This window comes from Parambassis ranga, chromosome 20 (genome assembly GCF_900634625.1).
Source record: "Parambassis ranga chromosome 20, fParRan2.1, whole genome shotgun sequence".
Lineage (NCBI taxonomy): Eukaryota > Metazoa > Chordata > Actinopteri > Ambassidae > Parambassis > Parambassis ranga.
Window position 1 is genome coordinate 5,467,083 of NC_041040.1, and position 22,596 is coordinate 5,489,678.

General features: G+C 48.9%; 1 protein-coding gene and 1 long non-coding RNA gene across 2 annotated transcripts; one reads left to right on the plus strand and one right to left on the minus strand.

Annotated features, from left to right (window-relative positions):
• Window positions 1-222: 222 nt before the first annotated feature.
• LOC114452955 (uncharacterized) lies at window positions 223-3,693 on the minus strand. The gene is made up of 3 exons (XR_003672392.1): window positions 3,555-3,693; window positions 1,622-1,951; window positions 223-1,015 (listed from the first exon to the last, which is right to left on the minus strand). It is a non-coding gene; the product is annotated as an uncharacterized LOC114452955 (long non-coding RNA).
• A 789-nt stretch (window positions 3,694-4,482) lies between these two features.
• On the plus strand, window positions 4,483-22,497 carry lama1 (laminin, alpha 1). The gene is made up of 63 exons (XM_028432518.1): window positions 4,483-4,689; window positions 6,324-6,494; window positions 6,593-6,705; window positions 6,780-6,831; window positions 7,419-7,609; window positions 7,682-7,861; window positions 7,943-8,032; window positions 8,112-8,229; window positions 8,323-8,501; window positions 8,587-8,680; window positions 8,763-8,920; window positions 8,999-9,139; window positions 9,222-9,380; window positions 9,457-9,558; window positions 9,673-9,887; window positions 10,031-10,142; window positions 10,231-10,341; window positions 10,422-10,549; window positions 10,618-10,704; window positions 10,780-10,991; window positions 11,371-11,477; window positions 11,687-11,867; window positions 11,951-12,087; window positions 12,156-12,389; window positions 12,492-12,635; window positions 12,714-12,893; window positions 13,018-13,203; window positions 13,281-13,408; window positions 14,003-14,126; window positions 14,203-14,343; window positions 14,450-14,568; window positions 14,647-14,736; window positions 14,833-15,026; window positions 15,124-15,266; window positions 15,443-15,538; window positions 15,620-15,888; window positions 15,967-16,156; window positions 16,290-16,406; window positions 16,491-16,654; window positions 16,723-16,861; window positions 16,935-17,037; window positions 17,116-17,232; window positions 17,308-17,484; window positions 17,565-17,719; window positions 17,822-17,965; window positions 18,069-18,202; window positions 18,304-18,457; window positions 18,537-18,661; window positions 18,739-18,889; window positions 18,970-19,114; window positions 19,198-19,339; window positions 19,419-19,533; window positions 19,612-19,764; window positions 19,847-19,998; window positions 20,077-20,271; window positions 20,347-20,536; window positions 20,640-20,746; window positions 20,854-21,043; window positions 21,123-21,272; window positions 21,395-21,548; window positions 21,719-21,852; window positions 21,961-22,174; window positions 22,278-22,497. Exons 1-63 carry the CDS (start codon window positions 4,635-4,637, stop codon window positions 22,430-22,432), a joined length of 9,207 nt encoding a protein of 3,068 aa, XP_028288319.1. The 5' UTR covers window positions 4,483-4,634; the 3' UTR covers window positions 22,433-22,497.
• The last annotated feature ends 99 nt before the right edge of the window (window positions 22,498-22,596 follow it).

Below are 22,596 nucleotides of genomic sequence, written 5' to 3' on the forward strand. Positions count from 1 at the left end.
TCAGTCTTCACAGTCACATGATCATCATTGATTTCATTATTGATTAATCAGATCTGTTCAGTCTCTGACATGCACACGTGTCCATTGCATCGCTGTGCAGATGTCTGACGCTGCAGTCATGAAAGTGCTTCAGCATGACGACACCAGGTCAGCCCCCTGTCGGACAGCGACATGTGATGAAGTTACCATGGCAATAGAGACCCCAAAACTGAAACCTGGGTAGAAATGACAACATGACAGATCTCGGGGTTTATTGATTCATGACGTGTCATAAAGTGTTTCAGTTGATGAACTCTGATCAGACACAGTTTACTGCTGTGGGTCATTATCAGCTGTTAAACAATTTAAACGACTCTAGCAGGCTGTCAGTGCCTCCTACAGGCTGACAGCGCATCCTACAGGCTGACAGCGCCTCCTACAGGCTGCCAGCACCTCCTACAGGCTGTCAGTGTGTCAGCGCCTCCTACAGGCTGTCAGCGCCTCCTACAAGCTGTCAGCATGTCAGCGCCTCCTACAGGCGGTCAGCGTGTCAGCGCCTCCTACAGGCTGCCAGCCTGTGGGTCATTATCAGCTGTTAAACAATTTAAACGACTCTAGCAGGCTGTCAGCGCCTCCTACAGGCTGTCAGCCTGTCAGCGCCTCCTACAGGCTGTCAGCCTGTCAGCGCCTCCTACAGGCTGTCAGCCTGTCAGCGCCTCCTACAGCCTGCCAGCGCCTCCTACAGGCTGACAGCGCCTCCTACAGGCCCCACACACCTGAACCTCCTGTTTCAGGGGAATGCAGTGCTCCTTTGTGGACAAGTGGTCTGAATCATGTTGGTTTGGTTTTCCTGTGGCTCTCAGAGTTCAGTGTGTTCGGCCCTTGTAGCAGTTGACCCCGTCATCCACCAGCAGAAAACAAAGACCATCTCCATGAGGCAGCTCTCACTGGGTGGAGGCTCCGTCTGTTCCCTCTCTTTGGACTCTTCTTCTGGTTTTCATCCATGGTCACAAACTGCTGTAGAACCTCTCAGGACCTGTTTTTAAATCAGGCCCACAGCAGGGTTGGTGTGGAGAACTGCATGCTGGGAGGTGCCCAGGTCTGTTTTCCCCAGTGAAAGAGTTCTGGTCTAAACGACTCATTTGTATAACTTTAATCTGATGACTCTCACAGCATAATCTATTGTCTAATAGCTCAGGCCTTCTGTTGAGCTGATAATAAAGAACAAATAAATATATAACATAAAATCATGCAAATAATCAGGGTGAAAATGCACCTGAATCATACCCAGGAATCAGCATTATGCCCTGCGGGCCACAAACAAGTCACATATGAATGTTTCTTCCTGTAGGTTATTCACACAGGAGCCTACAAACCCAGACCCAGTCATTAACAGACAGCACAGCAAGCTCTGGGGACTTAAGAGACAAGAAAGACTCCTGGTGGACCTGATTGGCTCATAGCAGATGATACATAATAAACATAATCAGAACTTTCTGTGTAATCAATAGCTGCACTTATTGATCCAGACCTTTACAGCAAAGAACAAAGAACCTTTAACTCATGTTCTGACGTGTTGATGTGAGCACAGAAAGATTTCAATCTCAACCAGACGAGTGGCTGTCACCTGCTGAGAACTCACCGAGCAGCTCTTCTCACGGTGTGTGTGTGTCTGTGCCCTCATTCTTCACTCTTGCCTTGTCATCACTGTGTTTCTAGTGAACCATGTTGGACAGAGAGCAGAGCGTCGTCCTTTAAAACCACTGTGACAGAAGTTTTGTATTAAAGTCTCTGTTTGGGATCAAGCGATCAATAACTTCCGTATCTGTAAATATTGGCCACACACCCTGGTCCGGGTATACAGTATGAGGGCTGGTAATGATCATCCACAATGTTCAGGCTGACATCAGCAGTAGTGGGCCTCACTCTTCTTTAACCAGTTGTGAATTGTTGTCTGACTCCATGGCGCCCTCTAGATGAACAGATGTATTATGGTCATTGACCAGTAGTTCATGTAAGAATGAAATTTTGCTCCATTGACCCACAAATAGCACAAAAATAAAAACTGTATTCCTACTGTAAAGTACATTAAATCAGACATGAATTACTAGTAATAAATGATCAATAATGAGGTGGTAATTAATACAAATGAGATTGTATGTTGGACCTGGCCGTTCTGTTCCTCAGGCTGTGGTACCTGCAGAGGTAGAGCCGGTGCTAGACACTACATGTCCCTAAGACATGTCCCGTGGTGATTAGATCAGCAGCATTTAATTAATTTAAATCAATAATCTGCAAACACACATATGAAAATATGATCCTAAGGAAATAGAAACCCTTTGTACCACACGATCTAAATATATCATAGAAATATGTACTCTCTCAGGAGTAAACAGGAGGAGTAAACAGTGTGGAGGCATAAACAGGGTGGAGGAGTAAACAGGAGGAGCACACAGGGTGGAGGAGTACACAGAGTAAACAGGGTGGTGGAGTAAACAGGGTGGAGGAGTACACAAGAGGAGTACACAGGGTGGAGACAGAAAACAGGGTGGAGGCGTAAACAGGAGGAGTAAACAGTGTGGAGGTGTAAACAGGAGGAGTAAACAGTGTGGAGGCATAAACAGGGTGGAGGAGTACACAAGAGGAGTACACAGGGTGGAGACAGTAAACAGTGTGGAGGTGTAAACAGGAGGAGTAAACAGTGTGGAGGCATAAACAGGGTGGAGGAGTAAACAGGGTGGTGGAGTAAACAGGGTGGAGGAGTAAACAGGAGGAGTACACAGGGTGGAGGAGTACACAGAGTAAACAGGGTGGTGGAGTAAACAGGGTGGAGGAGTACACAGGGTGGAGACAGAAAACAGGGTGGAGGCGTAAACAGGGTGGAGGAGTAAACAGGGTGGAGGAGTGAACAGAGAAGTGAACTGGGTGAAGTAAACAGTGTGGTGGAGTAAGGTCAGGCTGAGCTGTGTGTCCGGGCCACAGACCAGCTGATGAAGTGATGCATGGTGGGTATAATCAAATCAATAACAATCAATAAACCTGACAAAATGAATATGCCCACCTCCACCACCCCACTTCCAAAGATGGCGCCAGGAGTAAAAATACACACCTAACAACCTGGAACACTGCACAGACAGGTGTTAAGTATGGAAGCAGAGTTCAGGAGAAAGGAAAAACTAAACTAAATATCAATAAAAACAAATGAATAAGAAAGAAATATTCCAGCCAGACCTCTGTGCTGCACACCGGCAAGAAAACACAAAGAAACACACAATTGATCCCTATCTATAGAGAGAGAGTGTATAGACACACACACACACACACACATATATAGTGTGTATATAATGGCAAGAGCAGAGCGGCCACCAACCTGATGTTCTGCAAAAACACTAATACTTTCTTAACCCATGCGTGGAACACCTGCGTTCCTATTAATAGCATTTAAAACAGCCGCCGGACCCGCTGCCGGTGTCCAGCGACCACTCGACTGAACATCCACCTTTAATATAAAACAAAAACACATTACCCTCCATCACCAGTCTGAAACAAAGGTAGGCTACAGCCGACCAGCATACCTGTACCAGGTGGAGCCAGGTGGAGCCAGGTGTGCACCTGCCTCACTCCACCGGCCACAACCAAGTCCCGATACGTTCGTTCCCCCTGCAGGGAGCGCTGTATATGCGGGTCGACTTGCCCTCCCCTCTTCTCCGGCTTGAGGCATATAGGACCCGTTACATGTGTCTCTGACCTCTCTCCCGTTCTGTCCTCTGCTTCTTTCTTTCTTCTGGACAGCAGTCCATGGTCTGTGTGGTCTCCATCACATGTCCAGTATCCAGTCCCAAAGACGCTGTCTTCATCACTCTCAGCTGAGACGCGCTGTGACTCTTCAGGAACTGTCAGTACTTCGGTACAGCGTTATGACGTCAGCAGGACCAGTTTGGACCTACATGGGGTTACAGAATCAAACCTGATGTGGCTGTGTGTAATGTGTGCGTGTGGACAGCAGGTGGTGCTTTGCATCAACGACGGGACGGATGGATTCAAACATCAAACTTCCAACACAGTGTATTTGTTGGTCCGTGTTGTCACGTGACTGCCCTGATCACAGCCCGCCTCCATGTCCTCCTGTTGATCAGCTCCCCCCCTCTGGTGGTACAGCCCGTCCCCCTGCTGGCAGACAATAGCTTGATCTGAATGAGGGGAGACAGTTAAAGGAGCAGCCCGCTGTTTTCACAGGATTTAACTCTTTGATGGTTCAGTGCTTTCAGACTCAGTGTGTACTGTTCAGTCGTCGTCACTGATTGATTATTGATCAACTGTTACAACATGGAAACAAATCACAGCATCATACAAATGTGTTTTATTGCTGATATATTTTTTAATTTATATAAAAAATACCATCTGACCCCCCCATGAGGTCAGATGGTAGAGTCCAACCCCCCCCTCACCCCCACCCTTATTGAGCTGAATGAATGAGAGAGAGAGGAGGCAGAGCGAGGTTGAGTCAGTGTGGCGTTCCAGCACAGACTCTCCAGCAACACATTCCTCTGAGCCGGATTGATTCCACCAGTTAGCACTGGTTCGGCTGCACTGGGACGACTGGATCCAGAGTGGGGTCCACTGATACGACACGAGTCCACCGATCTACTGTGAAGATGAAACTGCTGCTGCTGCTGCTGCTGGTAGAGCGAGCTGCAGCTCAGCAGAGAGGTGAGAGACCCTCTGAAACTTTTAGCCTGCTCTGTCGACTCTAGGAGGACAGAGTTCAGTTTGAGGAGGGATACACTGAGTGTGTGTGTGAGCGAGAGAGAGAGAAAGTCTGTGTGTGAGAGAGGAGAGAGAATCAGAATCAGAATCGTGTTTATTGCCATGTAAGTGAAGGGGGTTCACATTACTAGGAATTTGCCTTAGTGATTGGTGCATACAAAGAACATATAATAATAATTAACATGAATTAACATGAAATAAGATAAGAGAGAGAGAATCTGTGTGTGTGTGAGCGAGAGAGAGAAAAAGTCTGTGTGTGAGAGAGAGAGAAAATCTGTGTGAGAGAGAGAATCTGTGTGTGTGTGTGTGAGAGAGAGAGGAGAGAGAAAGTCTGTGTGTGAAAGAGAGAGAAAGTCTGTGTGTGTAAGGGAGAGAGGAGAGAGAGAATCTGTGTGAGAGAGAGAATCTGTGTGTGTGTGTGTTTGGTTTTGTCTGTTGGCTGTGTGTGTCTCAGACCTTGAAGTGAGACGTGCTGTAATCAGTGTTTGGTCTTCAGTCTGCTCTGATGTGATTTAGTTTCAGGTCAGAGGTTAAACCTGCTCAGACCTGCAGTTTTATGATCAGTGATTAATCAATTTATCAGGAGCTAGTCTGTGTGTGTGTGTGTGTGTGTGTGTGTGTGTGTGTGTGTAAGCATACTGATGAGGATTGTCAGACGAACAGACTGTGTGTCCTGCTGGGAAACAATCAGTGTGTGTGTGAATGTGATAATTAGTGTTAACAATCACACTCCTCCCTCTTCCTCCCCACCACCCAAATTACAGCCTACCCCCACCCAAATCCTCCCCCACTGAGTTCTATGAGTGTGAGGGGGGAGGGGTCAGAGGTCAATCTGTACATCAACAGGCACATTCCTTCACACACATGCTCACACTCCGATTCATTGAACAATGATTGGAGAGTCACACAGGTATTAGATTTAGAGCTACTGTGACTTCTCCCCTCACAACCCAGAGCTCACACCCAAATCTGATGCAGTCAGGAAAGGAAGGAAACACTGTCAGCCACAGGTGACCAATCAGAGGACAGGACCACTGATGACATCATTTCTTTATCAAGCTGATTTACAGCAGTGTGTGAGACCACCCATGATGTTATTACACCTCCACAGCTCATAGAACAGAAGAACCTTATTCATCCCAAGCAAGGAGATCTCACTCTCTCTCTCACACACTCACACACATGTGCTGACTTCCTGACACCCTGATTATTTTGTCATGTTTTCACATTGAAGATTTATTTATTGACTGTAAAGTCACATGACCAGAGACCTCCAGCAGAAAGTCAAGGCTCACCAGGACTTACAGCTGAGTCAACATACTGTGTGTGTGAGGACCATGGGTCTGAGGCTTTACAGTTCTATGTAAACTCTCCTCTCTTTATTGGGGTTGTCTCTCTGTGACTTCCTGTTAGCACATGCACATTATGATCAGCAGGTGTCGCCTCAGGAAATAACCACAGTCAGACAGTGACTCACCTGAGAGTTTACCTGCAGAAGCACCTGGTCTGAGTCACTGCCTGAAATTCATCCATCTAGGATGCTAACACGGTGCTAACAGAGCTCTTTCCTGTTTGAGGTCTGTTTCCGGCCATCTTGAATCTGGCCAGTAACGCAGTCATCAGCAGCAACGCAACATGTGGAGACCCTGAACCTGAAGTCTACTGCAAACTGGTCGATCATGTTCCAGGACGAAGGATCAAGAATCCACACTGCCCCAAATGTGACGCCGGCTCGGCTCTGTCCAAAGGTACCAGACCACAAGCTCTTTAAACACAGCTGTCAGCTACACCACACCACCGCACAGCAGCACAGGAAGTCGTAGTAACAGCGCTTCTCCTTGTACAGAGCGTCATCCAATCACAAACGCCATTGATGGAACCAATCAGTGGTGGCAGAGTCCGAGCATCAAGAATGGACGACAGTTTCACTGGGTTACTGTCACACTAGATCTGAAACAGGTAACACACACACACACACACACACACACACAGTAACAGTATATAACGTGTACTGAATGAGTTTTTATGTTCAGATTTTTCAGATTGCTTACATCATCATCAAAGCAGCCAACTCTCCTCGACCAGGTGAGACCTTCGCCTGTCTGCCTGTCTGTCAGTCTGTCAGTCTCCATCGGTCTGTCTGTCTCCATCGGTCTGCCTGTCAGTCTGTCTCCATCAGTCTGTCTGTCTGTCTGTCTGTCTGTCTGCCTGTCTGTCTCCATCTGTCTGTCTGTCTGTCTGCCTGTCTGTCTCCATCAGTCTGTCTGTCAGTCTGCCTGTCTGTCTTCATCAGTCTGTCTGCCTGTCTGTCTGTCTCCATCAGTCTGTCTCCATCAGTCTGTCTGTCTCCATCAGTCTGTCTGTCAGTCTGCCTGTCTGTCTCCATTAGTCTGTCTGTCAGTCTGCCTGTCTGTCTTCATCAGTCTGTCTGCCAGTCTGCCTGTCAGTCTCCATCAGTCTGCCTGTCTGTCTCCATCAGTCTGTCTGTCTCCATCAGTCTGCCTGTCAGTCTGCCTGTCTGTCTGTCAGTCTGCCTGTCTGTCTGTCTGTCAGTCTGCCTGTCTGTCTTCATCAGTCTGTCTGCCAGTCTGCCTGTCTGTCTCCATCAGTCTGTCTGTCAGACTGCCTGTCTGTCTCCATCAGTCTGTCTGTCTGACCTGTCTGTCTCTCAGGTAACTGGATCCTTGAGCGCTCTCTAGATGGCGTGACCTTTGACCCCTGGCAATTTTATGCCATCAGCGACTCAGAGTGTTTGTCTCGTTACAACATCACTCCAAGACTCGGACCGCCCACCTACAAGCGTGACACTGAGGTCATCTGCACGTCCTACTATTCAAGACTGAACCCGCTGGAACATGGAGAGGTGAGACAGGCTGTCTGTCCCTCTGTCTTTGTGTGTTCCTGTCTCTCTCTGACCCATCTCTCTGTCTCTCAGATACACACCTCTTTGATCAATGGCCGACCTGGAGCTGATGATTTGACCTCTGACCTCTTAAACTTCACGTCGGCTCGTTTTATCAGACTGAGGCTGCAGAGAATTAGAACACTAAATGCTGACCTGATGACTCTGAGCGCCCGTGATCCACGAGACGTTGATCCCATTGTCACACGGAGGGTGAGAGAGGAATCACACACACACACATGCATGCACAGTGAGTGTTCTCTGTGACTGATTGTTTGTGTTGTTGTGTGTCAGTATTACTACTCCATCAAAGACATTTCTGTTGGAGGGATGTGTATCTGCTACGGTCACGCTCAGAGCTGCCCATTGGATCCTGTTACCAAGGTAACCACACACCCCTCTGAAACATCTGTACAGTGCAGAGGACATGTCCCTTCAACCTGTGTGTCTTGTGTTTGTGCAGAAACTGCAGTGTGTGTGTGAACACAACACATGTGGAGAGAGTTGTAATGAGTGCTGCCCAGGTTATCACCAGCAGCCGTGGCAACCAGGAACCATCTCTGAAGGAAACACATGTGAAAGTGAGACAAATGGACGAAAAAATAGAAAAGCCATAGTCACAACATAGCTTTAACCTGACTGACTCCACCTGTCTCCACCTGTCCATCTTCCAGAGTGTAACTGCCATAACAAAGCAGACGACTGTTTCTACAATCAAACCGTCTCCGAGCTCTCTTTGAGTTTAAACACTCACGGCGTTCGTCAAGGAGGCGGAGTCTGTATCGACTGCCAACAACACACAGCTGGCATCAACTGTGAGACATGCAGGGATGGACACTACAGGCCTGCTGAGGTACTGACACCATACTGTGAATGATATTACAGACTAAAGTACTGACACAACGGGCTGATGTGTGTGTTTGTGTGTGTGTGTGTAGGTGTCTCCGTACTCAGACTTTCCATGTGTGGAGTGTAACTGTGATCTGAGAGGATCGCAGTCATCCATCTGTGTCAGGGATGCCACACAGCCAGGTAGTAGTAGTACTTGTTGATATTGATCACATCCAGACCAGCAGCAGGACACAGCTGCAGCTCTGACTCTGCATGTGTGTAGGTGTGTCTGCAGGTCAGTGTGTGTGTAAGGACGGGTTCACAGGCCGGCAGTGTGACCGCTGCGCGTTTGGATACAGAGACTTTCCTCTTTGTGCTCGCTGTGAGTGTAACCTGTCAGGGAGCACCAACATCGACCCCTGCAGCCCCTGCACCTGCAAGGTAAACGCTGTGACCGTCAGCTCTCGTATTAACAGTGTCAAACCTTAGACTGTCGTCTCACCTGCTCTCCCTCTCCAGGTGAATGTGATGGGAGCTCACTGTGACCTGTGTAAACCAGGGTTCTATAACCTTCAGGACAACAATCAGCTCGGTTGCACTGAGTGTTTCTGCTTTGGTGTGTCTGATGTTTGTGAGAGTTCTGACTGGCCCACAGCTCAGGTAACACACAGCTGTACTCAGGTAACAGAGCAAGACATCATGTGACTTCTCTGAGCTCTGACGATGCCTATATTTTGTACAGGTGGTTTATACAGACGCTTGGCTCCACCCCTCTCAGTCCCTCTACAACCCCTTGGTCCTTCATGGAAACGATCTTTCCTTACCCGGTAACACCTCCTTTGGGACTGCTCACCAACAGGTGCTGTGGTGGGCAGCCTCCAACAGTTTCCTCGGCAACAAGGTCAGCCTCTGTTTCCATACTCAGTCATAGTTCCAAACAGCAGAGGACCTTGAACTGCCTGTGTGTCCCTCTGTAGCTGGTGTCCTATGGAGGTTTCCTGAACTATTCTGTGGTTTATGACATCCCATTGGACAATGAAGACCACTCCCTCCCTGCGTTCTGTGACATCATCATTGAGGTGAGAACAGACCTGTGTCTGATGATGGACAAACTGTTCCTGATAAGCCTGAGCTCCAACCATTCTCACCCGTCTCTCTGTCTCTGTCACTCTGTCTGTCTCACGCACTTTCAGGGAAACAGTCGAGTTCTTCGTCTGTCACCTCCTCTCCTCCTCTTCCTCTCGCCATTGGCCGAGCGATCGGTTGCCCTGGCGATGGTCCCACAGCAGTTTGTGGATGATCGGACCAGCCTTGGCATCACCCGTGACGACCTTATGTCAGTCCTCGCTGACGTGACATCACTGATGGTCAGACTTCACATAAATGCCTCCACAGACGGACCAGTCCGGTAAGGACATGTAATCTGATTACATTACTGTTTGTTAACAAGAGTTTGAAGCAAGACAACATGACTCCATAGAGTCACCTTTAACAAGCTTCCCCACCAAACTTGGGGAGCAGTGAAATGAATCATCTCTCGTTTCTTTTCAGTCTCCGCTCCGTCTCTCTGGACGTTGCGAATTCTCACTCACTGTCTAGCAGGCAGATGGTCAGCGTGGAGAAATGTGAATGTCCGTGGGGTTACAGTGGCACTTCCTGTGAGGTCAGCAGTCCCCCTCCTTTAACTCCTGTCTGTCCTATCAGTCCTGGGTCTACAGGAGTAACACACATTAATGCGATGTGTCTTTTAGGCTTGTCTCCCAGGTTACTACAGAGTGGGCGGAGTCCTGTTTGGAGGAAACTGTATACAGTGTGAATGTAATGATCATGCCACAGAGTGCGATATCAATGGAGTCTGTGTGGTGAGTCTGAAGCCGGACTGCATGTAACCCTTCTACAGCCACCTGTCTCAGACTGACCTGTCTGCCTGTCTGTCTCTCAGGGATGTTCCCATAACACCACTGGCCCTCACTGTGATCAGTGTCTTCCTGGTTTCTATGGCGATCCCACAGAGGGGACACCAGACGACTGTCAGATGTGTCCGTGTCCTCTGACGGAGCCGTCGAACAGGTTAGTGTTGTTTAAACTGCACAGCCTTTGGTCAGTGTTGGCAGCGTGTAACAAACACTGTGCTCTAGTTTCAGTCCCACCTGTGTGCTGGAGCTGTCCGGAGGGGTGTCATGTGACCAGTGTCAGGAAGGATACACTGGGACCCGCTGTGAGAGGTGAGGGCGATGGACATGCTTTACTGTGTTAGTGGACTGATAAACCCAGTGTAACACCTGTGTCTGTGTCTCCAGGTGTGCCAGTGGTTTCTATGGCAACCCACAGCTTTTAGGAGGAAGCTGCATACGCTGTGCCTGCAATGGCAACGTCGACGTCAGCGAAGCCGGACATTGTGACACTGTCAGTGGGGAGTGTCTGCGTTGCCTTAACAACACTGCTGGTATACACTGTGAGACCTGTCAGGCAGGTTACTATGGAGACGCGGTACACGCCAAGAACTGTCAGGGTGAGTCAGATACACCTGGAGCATCACAGGCACACAGACAGCCTGGGCGACTCTGAGCTGAAGTTTCCTTCTGGGCTCTAAAGTTCAGCCGGTTCAGGAATTCATCTGGACACACACACTTGTGTCACAGCCGGAATGTTGATCTTCTTAAATCCAGATTACTTTTAAACCTCTGACCGCTGGGTTCTGCTGTTGTTCTGCTGTTGTTCTGCCATCTAGTGGTGACATCATCAAAATGCAGATTGTAGACAGTAAAATGTCGATAATATTCATTCATTGGTCAATGAAGCTCCAGATCAATATGAAGCTTCTGTGATGACATGTGCCGGTGGGCAGGGCCATGTGTGTGTTATTCTGATAGCATGGTTTTCTCTCACAGAGTGTGGCTGTGATGTCAGCGGTGCCCTCTCCAGTCAGTGTGATGTCACAACAGGGCAGTGTGTGTGCAGAGAGAACGTGACGGGACGCACCTGTGACCACTGCCAGGTGAGAGTCCAGAACCTTTTCTCTCAGTGGTCCTGTGACAGCAGATGCTTACTGTGACAGGCTCTCTTCTTCTTATTCTTCTTATTCTTCTTCTTCTTCTTCTTCGTCTTCTTCTTCTTCTTCTTCTTCTTCTTCTTCTTCTTCTTCTTCTTCTTCTTCTTCTTCTTCTTCTTCGTCTTCTTCATTTTCTTTGGTTTTATGTTTTCCAGTCAGGGTTCTTCGGGCTGAATTCTGGGCATGGCTGTGAGCCCTGTGGCTGCCACCAATCAGGAGCTCTGTCTGAGCTTTGTGATGAGGCGGGGCAGTGCCCATGTTTAGAAGGCGTGGCCGGAAACAAGTGTGACCGCTGCGGTCATGGTTACTATGGTTTTCATGGCAATGGCTGCACAGGTAGTTACACAGTGTTACATGTCAATCTGACCACTGATTGGTTGGGTGTCATCTCTGATTGGCTGTGTCCTTCTCACCCCCAGCATGCACCTGTGAACACACTGGTGGAAACTGCAACCCTGAGAGTGGAGAGTGCATCTGCCCAGCTCACACAGAGGGAGAGACCTGTGACAGGTGTGAGCCAGGTTACTGGGGTCATGACCCTGTTAAGGGCTGCAAGGTATGCAGACACACACACACACACACACACACTTAAAGGTGTGACATTAACTGCTGCTGTCTCCACAGCCTTGCAGTTGCAGTGATGCAGGAAGCTCGGCCCCTCAGTGTGACCACACCAATGGGCAGTGTTTGTGCAGAGAGGGATTCTCAGGCCAGTCATGTGACCAGTGTGCACCTGGTTACTATGGTTACCCATCATGTACAGTATGTGGCTGTGACATGGCAGGAACAGAAGAAAGGTTCTGCAACTCAACGCTCGGAGTGTGCAACTGTCAACACACAGGGGAGTGTGTTTGCAAGGTAACGTGTGTGTGTGTGTGATCTCAGTGATCCCTGTTTGTCTTCTTTGCTCTTTCTCTCTAAAGAAAGTTGAATCGTTCTCCTCTGTGTGTGTGTCTTCAGGCAGGTGTGTCGGGCCGGCGATGTGAGGAGTGTGTGTCAGGTCGGTTTGGTTTGTCGACTGAAAATCCAGACGGCTGCTCTCGGTGTTTCTGTTCTGGGTTGAGCCATGACTGTGAGGAGCAGGGTGGGCTGTACAGAGTACCTGTAGGTACACACACACACCACAACCACACACACACGGCCACACAGCCAGCTCTGAAACACAACACTCTCTGTTCACAGATCACCCTAGAGCGCTCTGCCGGTCTCCTGTCAGTGGTCAGTCAGTCAAACCTTCAGGGCGTGGTTTCAGGCGTTTACCAGCAGGACGGCGACATGTTGCTCGACACTCGACAGCTGAACACCAGCAGTCTGGCTGGCCCCCTCTACTGGAGACTTCCTCGCATGTTTGAAGGCACCCAGGTACTATCAATGTTTACACGTGGGTGTAGTAATCCTTTCAAGGTGTAGTTTTTAAATAGTGCTTCATACACACCAGTGTAGCTACATATCTGTTCTCATGCTGTGTGTGTTGCTCGGTGTGTAGCTGCTGTCGTACGGCGGGCTGCTGTCGTACGTCATCACTTTCTATGCAGAGGATGGTACAGGACTGTCCAATCAGGAGCCTCAGGTACTGATGAGAGGCGGGACTCTGAGGAAGCACGTAATATACACTGACATGGTCGCCCCTAGCAACGCCATCAGGACTCAGCATAGCATCAAGCTAACAGAGGTATTGCCTATAAGTCCCTGAGAAATGTTTAAAAGCCTTGCCACAGCTCACTTCGTGTGTGTGTGTGTGTGTTACAGCACAAGTGGAAGTATTTTAACTCAGTGTCGCAGAAGGCGGTGAGTCATGCTGACTTCATGTCCGTGCTCAGTGACGTCCAGTACATCATCATCAAGGCTTCATATGGAACGAGAATGCAGCAGAGCAGGTACACACACAGTACACACACACACACACACACAGAGTACACACACACAGAGTACACACACACACACACAGTACACACACACAGTACACACACAGTACACACACAGACACAGTACACACAGAGTACACACACACAGAGTACACACACACACAGTACACACACAGTACACACACACAGTACACAGTACACACACACAGTACACACACACAGTACACACACAGTACACACACACAGTACACACACACAGTACACATACACAGTACATAGTACACACACAGTACACACACACACAGTACACATACACAGTACATAGTACACACACACACACACAGTACACATACTCAGTACACACACACACAGTACACATACACAGTACACAGTACACACACAGTACACACACACACAGTACACATACACAGTACATAGTACACACACACACACACAGTACACATACTCAGTACACACACACACAGTACACATACACAGTACAAACACACAGTACACACACAGTACACACACAGTACACACACACAGTACACACTCAGTACACACTCAGTATGTGATGTCACTTTCTGTCTGTGATGTCGTACTAAGGATCTCCAATGTTACCATGGAGACAGCGGTGGAGTTTGAGAACGACTCTGAGGTCCGAGGGGGTGTGGCCAGACTGATAGAGTCATGTGTCTGTCCACCTGGATATACTGGACTGTCCTGTCAGGTATTGACTCTTCTGACTGACCATATGACCCCCCCCCCCCAGACAGCCCCGTGATGTCTAACCTGTGTGTCTCTAGGAGTGTGACGCAGGTTACTTCCGTCAGCCTCTGTCGGAGTTGCCACGTCAGAGTCAGAAGGTGATGGTTGCTCGTCCGTGTGTTCCGTGCAGCTGCAACAACCACAGCGAGAGCTGTGAAGCAGAAACAGGAGACTGTCAGGTGACGCACACTGTAACACCATAACACATGACACCACATGCTAACACACACACTAACACACACATGGAGGTAAAATCACACTCAGTAAAGGTTGTCTTTCCTACAGGCCTGTCAGCACCACACCAGTGGGCGGAGCTGTGAGCTCTGTGCCACGGGGTATTATGGGAACGTCAGTGGTTCCATCAGCGACTGCTCACTGTGTGCCTGTCCCCTGCGGGACAACAGGTAGCACCACACACTGCTCATCGACTGACTTCATTCTCCTGTTGTATTATTGTAAAGTAAATATGTGTGTGTGTGTAGTTTCAGTTCCACGTGTGTGTCAGAGGGGGTGTCGGGTGACTTTCGCTGCACCTCCTGTCAGACAGGTTACGAAGGGAGATACTGTGAGAGGTGAGTCATGATGTCACACCTGCTTAGTGACATCATCATCAGGTGTACACAGCTTGTCAGAGATTGTGCTCTTACACAGTGAAAATCTGCCTGCAGGTGCTCTGTTGGTTACTACGGTAACCCATCATTGCCAGGTGGAGTGTGTTCGCAGTGTGGATGCAGTGTGTGGGGCTCCCTGCACTCACACTGCGATGCGCTGAGTGGGCAGTGTGAGTGCAAACCTGGGGTCAAAGGCCAGTCATGTGATCAGTGTGACGAGAGGCATGTCCTGCAGCAAGGAGAGTGTGTGTGTGAGTAACGATGGCACATACACAGACAGACATACACACACACACACACACACACATTCCATGTTATCAGAGGTGACGCCCGTATTTGTGTGTCCAGCGTGTGACGATGAGTGCACTGGTGTTCTACTGGACGACTTGGACACCCTCCACAACCACTTCCTGTCTGTCAATCTGAGCGATGTCACTGTGGCGCCGTATCGTCAGCTGGTGTTACTGAAGAACAAGACGAAAGATATGCAGGTACAAGAACCACCCTAAGATGTCTGTGCAACAGGAAATCTTTGTAATTGATTAGCTTTAATTGACTGATTGATGATGAATGTTAGCCTTGAATGTTTGATTGATTAGCTTTAATATGTGCTCTGCATACCGTGTATTGCTGATTTGTCTTAATGTGTTACCTGTTGGCTGTGAAGGTGGCACTCTCAGAGAACAACTCCACATTGCATTTGTCCAAATTGGAGGATGACCTCAGTCGTGTGACCTCTGACCTCAGTGCTGTGCTTCAGCGGGTAGGCCTCACTCTGTTGCTTTGAGACATCCAACATACATACAGTTGACTCATTGGGGTTTTGTGTTTTCTGCACGCCCAGGTCGCACATCTGTCTAACAACCTCGTGGAAGTGGGTGTGTCTAGCAACAACAGCTTTTCCCAGGGTGCTGTGCTGCTGGAGAACATCAGCAGGCTTCAAGACAACATCCACCACCTGCAGGGGGAAGCGGAGCAGCTGAATCACACGGTGGAGGAGGAACTTGATCCAGTCAATCAGACACAAATGCTGACGGAGGTCAGGTCCATGCTAGAGACCATCAGAGGAGTCAATCTAACAGCTTCCAGGACTGTAGCCAGTCAGGAGCTCAGGTGGGTTTGAACAACCTGAGGTGAAGACACAGTCCACAGGAGCCCACAGTCTAACGTCAACACTCTCTCCTGTTTCAGCTCGGCAGAGTCTCTCGCCCACTCACTACAGATGGACATCCTGTCCAGCAGGGCGGCGGTAGACAACAGGCTTCTATCATTTTCCAAGTCTCTCACTGTTAGCATGGAAGCACTGCAACACGCACACACACATCTGAGTGTAGCTGAACAACAAAATGTGGAAACCCACACTCGGCTGCACCACTGTCAGGTGAACACACACACACACCTGCTGACGTCCAGACCAACGCTTGTTATTCACAAACATCACTGTGTTCCATTCATCCGTGTGACACGTGTTTCATATGTGTGTCTGTTTCTGTCTCTGACTGTGTGTTTGTCAGACTGTCCGTCAGAATCTGAGTGTCGCCTCTCTGTCTGTGGACAGACTGATGGAGGACAGTCAGCTTTTGCTGGAGGACGCTGTCAGTCTGACTGAGGAGATAACAAACAACAGTACGGTAAGAGAGACTATGTTCATGTTGTGCTGTAATAACCAACAAGTTTCACACGTCCTGAGTGTTGTGTAACAATCTGACCAACAGGTAGAGACGCTGGCCAGTCAGCTCGATCAGAACTGCTCGATCTCACTAAGGAGACGGGTGGACAGTTTGGTTGTTGGACTGAAGAGGACGGATGCTCTGGAGAGCGTTTACCGTGCAGAGAGCCATGCTGAGCAGCTGCAGAGCGATGCCCACTCCCTGCACAGGTGTGTGTTAATTATGAACATGTGTGTGTGTTTGGTTTCTCTGATTAAAATACCCTCTCTTCTTTCAGCTCTCTGTCGTCAGCGTGTAACTTTTCTCAGAACAGCAGCAGGCTGCTTCAGCTCCACACCGACATCACAGAACCAGTCGACTCTGCCAGCAGGGTGGCCTCGGGCGCCCTGCTCCTGGCCTCCTTTGCTCTCAACATGGTAAGTGTGAGTTAACAAAGTTTATTGAACCACTCATTCAGACACACACATCTAATGTCTGTGTGTGTTTCAGACTGACCAATCAGAGCGGCCGCTTTCAGCGGAGGGCGGGGCCAAACTGAACATCAGCCTTGCTGTTTTAACAGAGAGTCAACAGATCAGCGAATCCTCTAAAGGTTTGATCACCTGGTCACATGGTTGGATTTATTATTCACATAGCAGCTGTTTTATTATGAAGTCCATTTTTTTTACAGACCTGCAGTTGAACACTTCCCTGGTAACCAGCAGACTGCGACTAGTCAGGGACCGTGTTCGTAACACTAGCCTCCTACTTCATCAGCCAATCAGAGAGCTGCAAAGCTTCCCTAACAGTAAGAGACAACTTATGCCCTAATGTATATCAAAATCATATTGATGTTGATATTAACTGATACTATGTGCATCAGGTTCATTTGTGCAGCAGGCCCAGTTCCAGGTTGCAGCAGCACGCTCTGAGCTGCAGGTGGCGCTGCAGCATCTGCAGAGGCTGGAAGAGCAGCTGCAGGATTCGTCCGCAGTGGTGGAAAACACCAACAACACAGTGAGCAGCACCAAGTGGCTGGTGGTGCACACACATACTGCAGGTCTGTCAGCAACATGTCACCATCAGTTCAGATCACAAACACATCAGCAACACTAACTGCTTTGTTTCCTGTGTGCTCAGCCAACGAGGCGCAGCGTAAGATGGAGGAGGCGGAGCATCGTACACAGCGTCTCATGGACAGGATAAAGCCACTGAGCGTGCTGGGAGACATGCTGAACAGGAACCTATCTGACATCAGAGAGCTGATCAATCAGGCCCGAAGACAGGCGGCATCGGTAGACACACACACACACACACAGAGCTTTATCTATCTTAAACACCATCAGCTTGAACTTAATTGTGAATGTATCTGATGATGATGATGATGATGTCATTAGATAAAGGTGGCGGTGCAGGCGGACCGGAACTGTGTTCGCTCCTACAGACCACAGATTCAGTCCAGTAACTTCAACACTCTGAGTCTGACGCTGAAGACGACAAGTCCAGATAACCTGCTCTTCTACCTGGGCAGCAACACCACGGTACACACACACAGACACACATACACACAGCATCAGCTCTCAGCTATTGCTTTGGACCCTGGAGGCAGCTTCTCTGGAATCTAAAGTGAAGGCTTTGTTTCAGGTGGACTTCCTGGCAGTAGAGGTGCATGATGGGAAGGTTTCGCTGCTGTGGGATGTAGGCTCAGGCGGGACCAGACTTGAATTTCCTGAACTGGACATTACCAATAACAGATGGACCAGAATCAACGCTACACGGTAATCACATGGTCACACCTGATCACATGACTCACTTAGCAGGTGGAGGTAAAGTCACAGCTGCTGACTCTATATGTGGTGATGTCATGATGTCATGACAGGTTCGGGGCTTACGGGGCTCTATCGGTCCACCAGCTGGACTCGGAGTCAGCTCCATTGCGCGCAGTAACTGGTTTATCACCAGGACCAGCCCGAGTGTTGGACATTGACAAAAACACACTGATGTACATCGGAGGACTGGGAGCTCATACACAGGTGACACACACACAGACACACACACCCAGTGTATGTGTAATAAGGTGAATGGGTGATAACTGGGTGTCTGTGATGTCAGAGCTCTGCAGCTCTGCGGTCCTCCACATTTCAGGGCTGCCTGGGTGATGCTTCTTTGAACGAGAGAAACATTGGACTCTGGAACTACAACAGCAGAGAGGGAGAGTGTGGAGGCTGCTTCAGCAGGTACACACACACACACACACACACACACCCACACCCAGGGGTCTCTATCTGTCTAAAGCGATCTGTCTAACTCTCAGTCCTCAGTCTGAAGAAACATCCTTCCATTTTGATGGATCTGGCTACTCATTGGTCCAGAAGTCTCTCCGGACAACGTCTACGTCCATCGTCCTTCTGTTTAAAACTCTGTCTCCAGGAGGACTCCTGCTGTACTTGGCTTCCAACAATACTGTATGACACACACACACACACACACACAAAGTCACACTTTCTGCTGACCTGATGGGCACACTGACTTATCTCTGATGCAGAGGGACTTCTTGTCCATGGAGCTGGTGGAGGGGCGTGTTCGTCTGACTTTTGACCTTGGCTCAGGGGCTTTGATCCTGACATCCAACAGGAAGTATAACACCGGAGTGTGGTACAAAATAACACTGCAGAGAAACAAACGCAAAGGTATGACTGCAGTCTGCTGATCTCAGATCTCTGCAGGTTAAACTGTTAGCACTTCTGTTCCTGATGTGCTGCTGTGTGTCCAGGTTACCTGTCCATCATGGCAGCCGACCAATCATCAGAAAAAGAAGTGTTGGAAGCGGAATCTCCCGGAACAGCCTCTGACCTGAACCGCTCTGATCTTGACCCCATCTACATTGGGGGACTTCCTGCAACTAGACCAATCAGGTGGGTTTATATTGTCTCTGTATGAGGATGAAGTCACAGGAGACGTTTGTGTCCTCACCTACTTGTCTTTTGTTGCTAGGCGTGTAGTAGTGTCCAGGTCATATGTGGGCTGCATCAAGAATGTGGAGATCGCCCGGTCCAACTTTGACCTTCTGAGGGATGCATACGGAGTCCGGAAGGGTTGTGTACTTGAGGTACTTTGTGTTCTGAAACAATCAAACAGTCAATAGTCTGGACCGATCATATTTATGACTAATTATTTGATCCACCAGGCAGTGAGAAGTGTGTCGGTGCTGGCTGCAGGCTTTGTTCAGATCATTCCTCCACCATTTAGCCAGGAGGTGGAGCTTCTTTTCTCCTTCTCCTCCAACAACCAATCAGGAGTCCTCCTGGTTGCTTTCAGCGATGACCACGCACCCAGAAAGGTGAGGATCACATGACACACATGAAGCACACGTGATGATTATGTGTGTGTTGTAGTGTAACCTGGATTATTGTCATGTGCAGCACTTCCTGACGGTTCACCTAGTCTCTGGTGGGTTGGAGGCAGAACTTGGTGAGGTGGGCGGAGTCTCTCGGAGAGTTATTGTGATGAAACCTGATGGTGGATCCTTCAGTGACAGAACAAAACACTCTGTTATCATTACCATCAGCAGGAAGTAAGTGTTACCATAGAAACACCCACCTGTCTCCCCTGTCCTTACCTGTCTGACATGCCTGACCCATCTGTCCCTCAGGTCTCTGTCCATGCAGGTGGATGAGGAGCACATAAAGTCTGTGCCTCTGTCACCAGGAGCATTTATTCGCCTGACTCCAGTATCCTTCTACATTGGTGGACTGCCGCCGGGCCAGGAGTCCCGACTGCCAGCCAGATTGCAGGATTTATCCAGGTTGTTCAGAGGCTGCATCCAGGACCTGGTGGTGGGCAGAGTGTAAGTCTCTCAAATATGCATGTCTCTGTCTCTGTGATAGTGTGATTGATGAAGTGTTGTGATTGGCTTTTGCAGCCTCGTTGACCTATCAGGAGCTGTAAGATATGAAGGGGCTGACCTCAACAGCTGCCTTTTGGAGGAGAAGGAAGGGGGGGCGGTGCTCCCTGATGACGAGGAAGTAGAACCAACTTCAGACCCTGCGGGCCTGCCGCTGGCTTCACCGACACACCTAAGTGCACTGACACCTGGAGCGCTAATCAAAACGGTAATCAATATGTTTATTATTGCCGAAGGAATCCCTTTTAATGAAACGATCAGCTGGGTGAATTACTTATTGATGAGGGGTTATTGATCTCTGTTTGATACAGTGTGCATCAGAGGAGGAGCCAACATTCATGCCATCAGCAGCTCAGTTTGGTTCAACCAGACATAGTCACATGATCTTTATCATTAACCCCAACACAGTCCGAAAAAAGTAAGTGTCCATGAGTGAGGGTGGGGCTCAGTGGGGACTGTGTGTAGGACTAAATCTGTCCCTCTCCTGTCCTGTCATGTCTCCGTTGTGTGTCTCTTCATCCTTAGTGTGTCATTGAGGTTGTCAGTTCGAAGTTGGGCCGTGGACGGATTGCTCGTCCTCCTCTCTGATTCCAAACAGATGGACTTTATTGTCCTCAGACTGATGGGGGGTCGCATCAGGGTGTCAGCTGACTTAGGCAAAGGCCCCGCTTCCATCACCTCATCTGTTGCCATTAATGATGGAGAGTGGCACACTGTGAGTAGTACTTTCCCAGCAAGTTTCAGTCTTTGGTGTTGAGGGACAATGTAAGGTGGACTGTGTGTGTGTTTCTCAGGTGGGTGTGGAGGTGAGCCGGCGGTCGGTGTCTGTGTCTGTTGATGGTTCGAGTCCACAGTCTGTCTCAATCAAAGGAAACCAGCTGGATGTGGACAGTAGACTGTACGTGGGAGGATTACCTCACACTGTGACCACCAGGAGGATCAATGTAGGACACACACACACACACACACACACACACACACACACACACACGTTGTGTTGTAACATTGTAACACTGAAGCCGTCAGTGGGTCATTATGTGACAGGTGTTCCATCTGTACTCTCAAGGTCACCAGGAGCTTCTCCGGGTGTGTTCAGTCTGTCAATCTGAACGGTGCCACATTAGATCTGTTTAAGCCGGCCTCCCAACATGGCGTCACTTCCTGTTTTACCAAGGAGCAGACAGGAAGTTACTTTAATGGCAGTGGATATGCTGAGCTGAGTGAGTGCTTCAACCCTCAAACCTTTCTCACAGCATTGTGTTCAGATGCCATTGTGTAATCAAAGCGTAGTTTAGTTGCCGCACTAACCTGCTCCTCTCTGCAGTGTATAAAGTAAAAAAAATCCATTTAATGTCCATCAGTCTTCTGACAGCTGTGTGTGTGTCTGCAGTGCATGACGGGTATAAGGTCGGTTCTGACATGTCAGTGTCTCTGGAGTTTCGAACGAGCCAATCAGAAGGAGTGTTTCTGGGAATCAGCAGTGCAAAGGTGGATGCTATTGGACTGGAGATGATTGATGGACAGGTAAGACTTCATCTCAGCTGGTTTTACACAGAGCTTCAGGGAACCATATGTTCATCTAGTGTCAGCTGTGGTTGTACAAACAACATGTTTTTCTGCATTTCTGCTCAGGTGGTGTTTCATGTGAATAACGGGGCAGGTCGAGTGTCAGTGCGTTCCTTTGGTCAGATGCTGTGTGATGGACAATGGCACCGCCTACTGGCCAAAAAGACTAAACACACCCTGAGTCTGAGTCTAGATTGGCGAAGTTACACCACCCCAAACCCCTACCCACAATCCACCTCTGCTGAGACCAACAACCCCGTCTACCTGGGAGGATATCCGAGTGCGGCCCTTTTTTTTTTTATCTCATTCACGCCTATGATATGATCAACATACCTGGAGACATCTGGGACCAACACTAACCTGCCTGTCTCTGTCTGTTACAGGTGGTATTAAACAGAACTGCCTGTCCACCAGCTCCAGGTTCAGGGGCTGTCTGAAGAACGTGCAGCTCATCAAGTCTCACCCGAATGAAGCGCTTGACCTGAGCTCTGCCCACTTCCTGTTGGGCGTCACTCCTAATTCATGTCCTGTTGCCTAGCAACAGTGTTCCTGTTTTATGAAGCAGAGGTTTTACTGAGTAATCATGTAGTGGCAAACCGTTGAAGTGCTGTTTTCTGTAGTTTGTCTAATGATCATAAACAATTAAAGATCATCTGGAAACGGATGTTTACACTCCTCTAAACTTCCTTTCACACACAATAC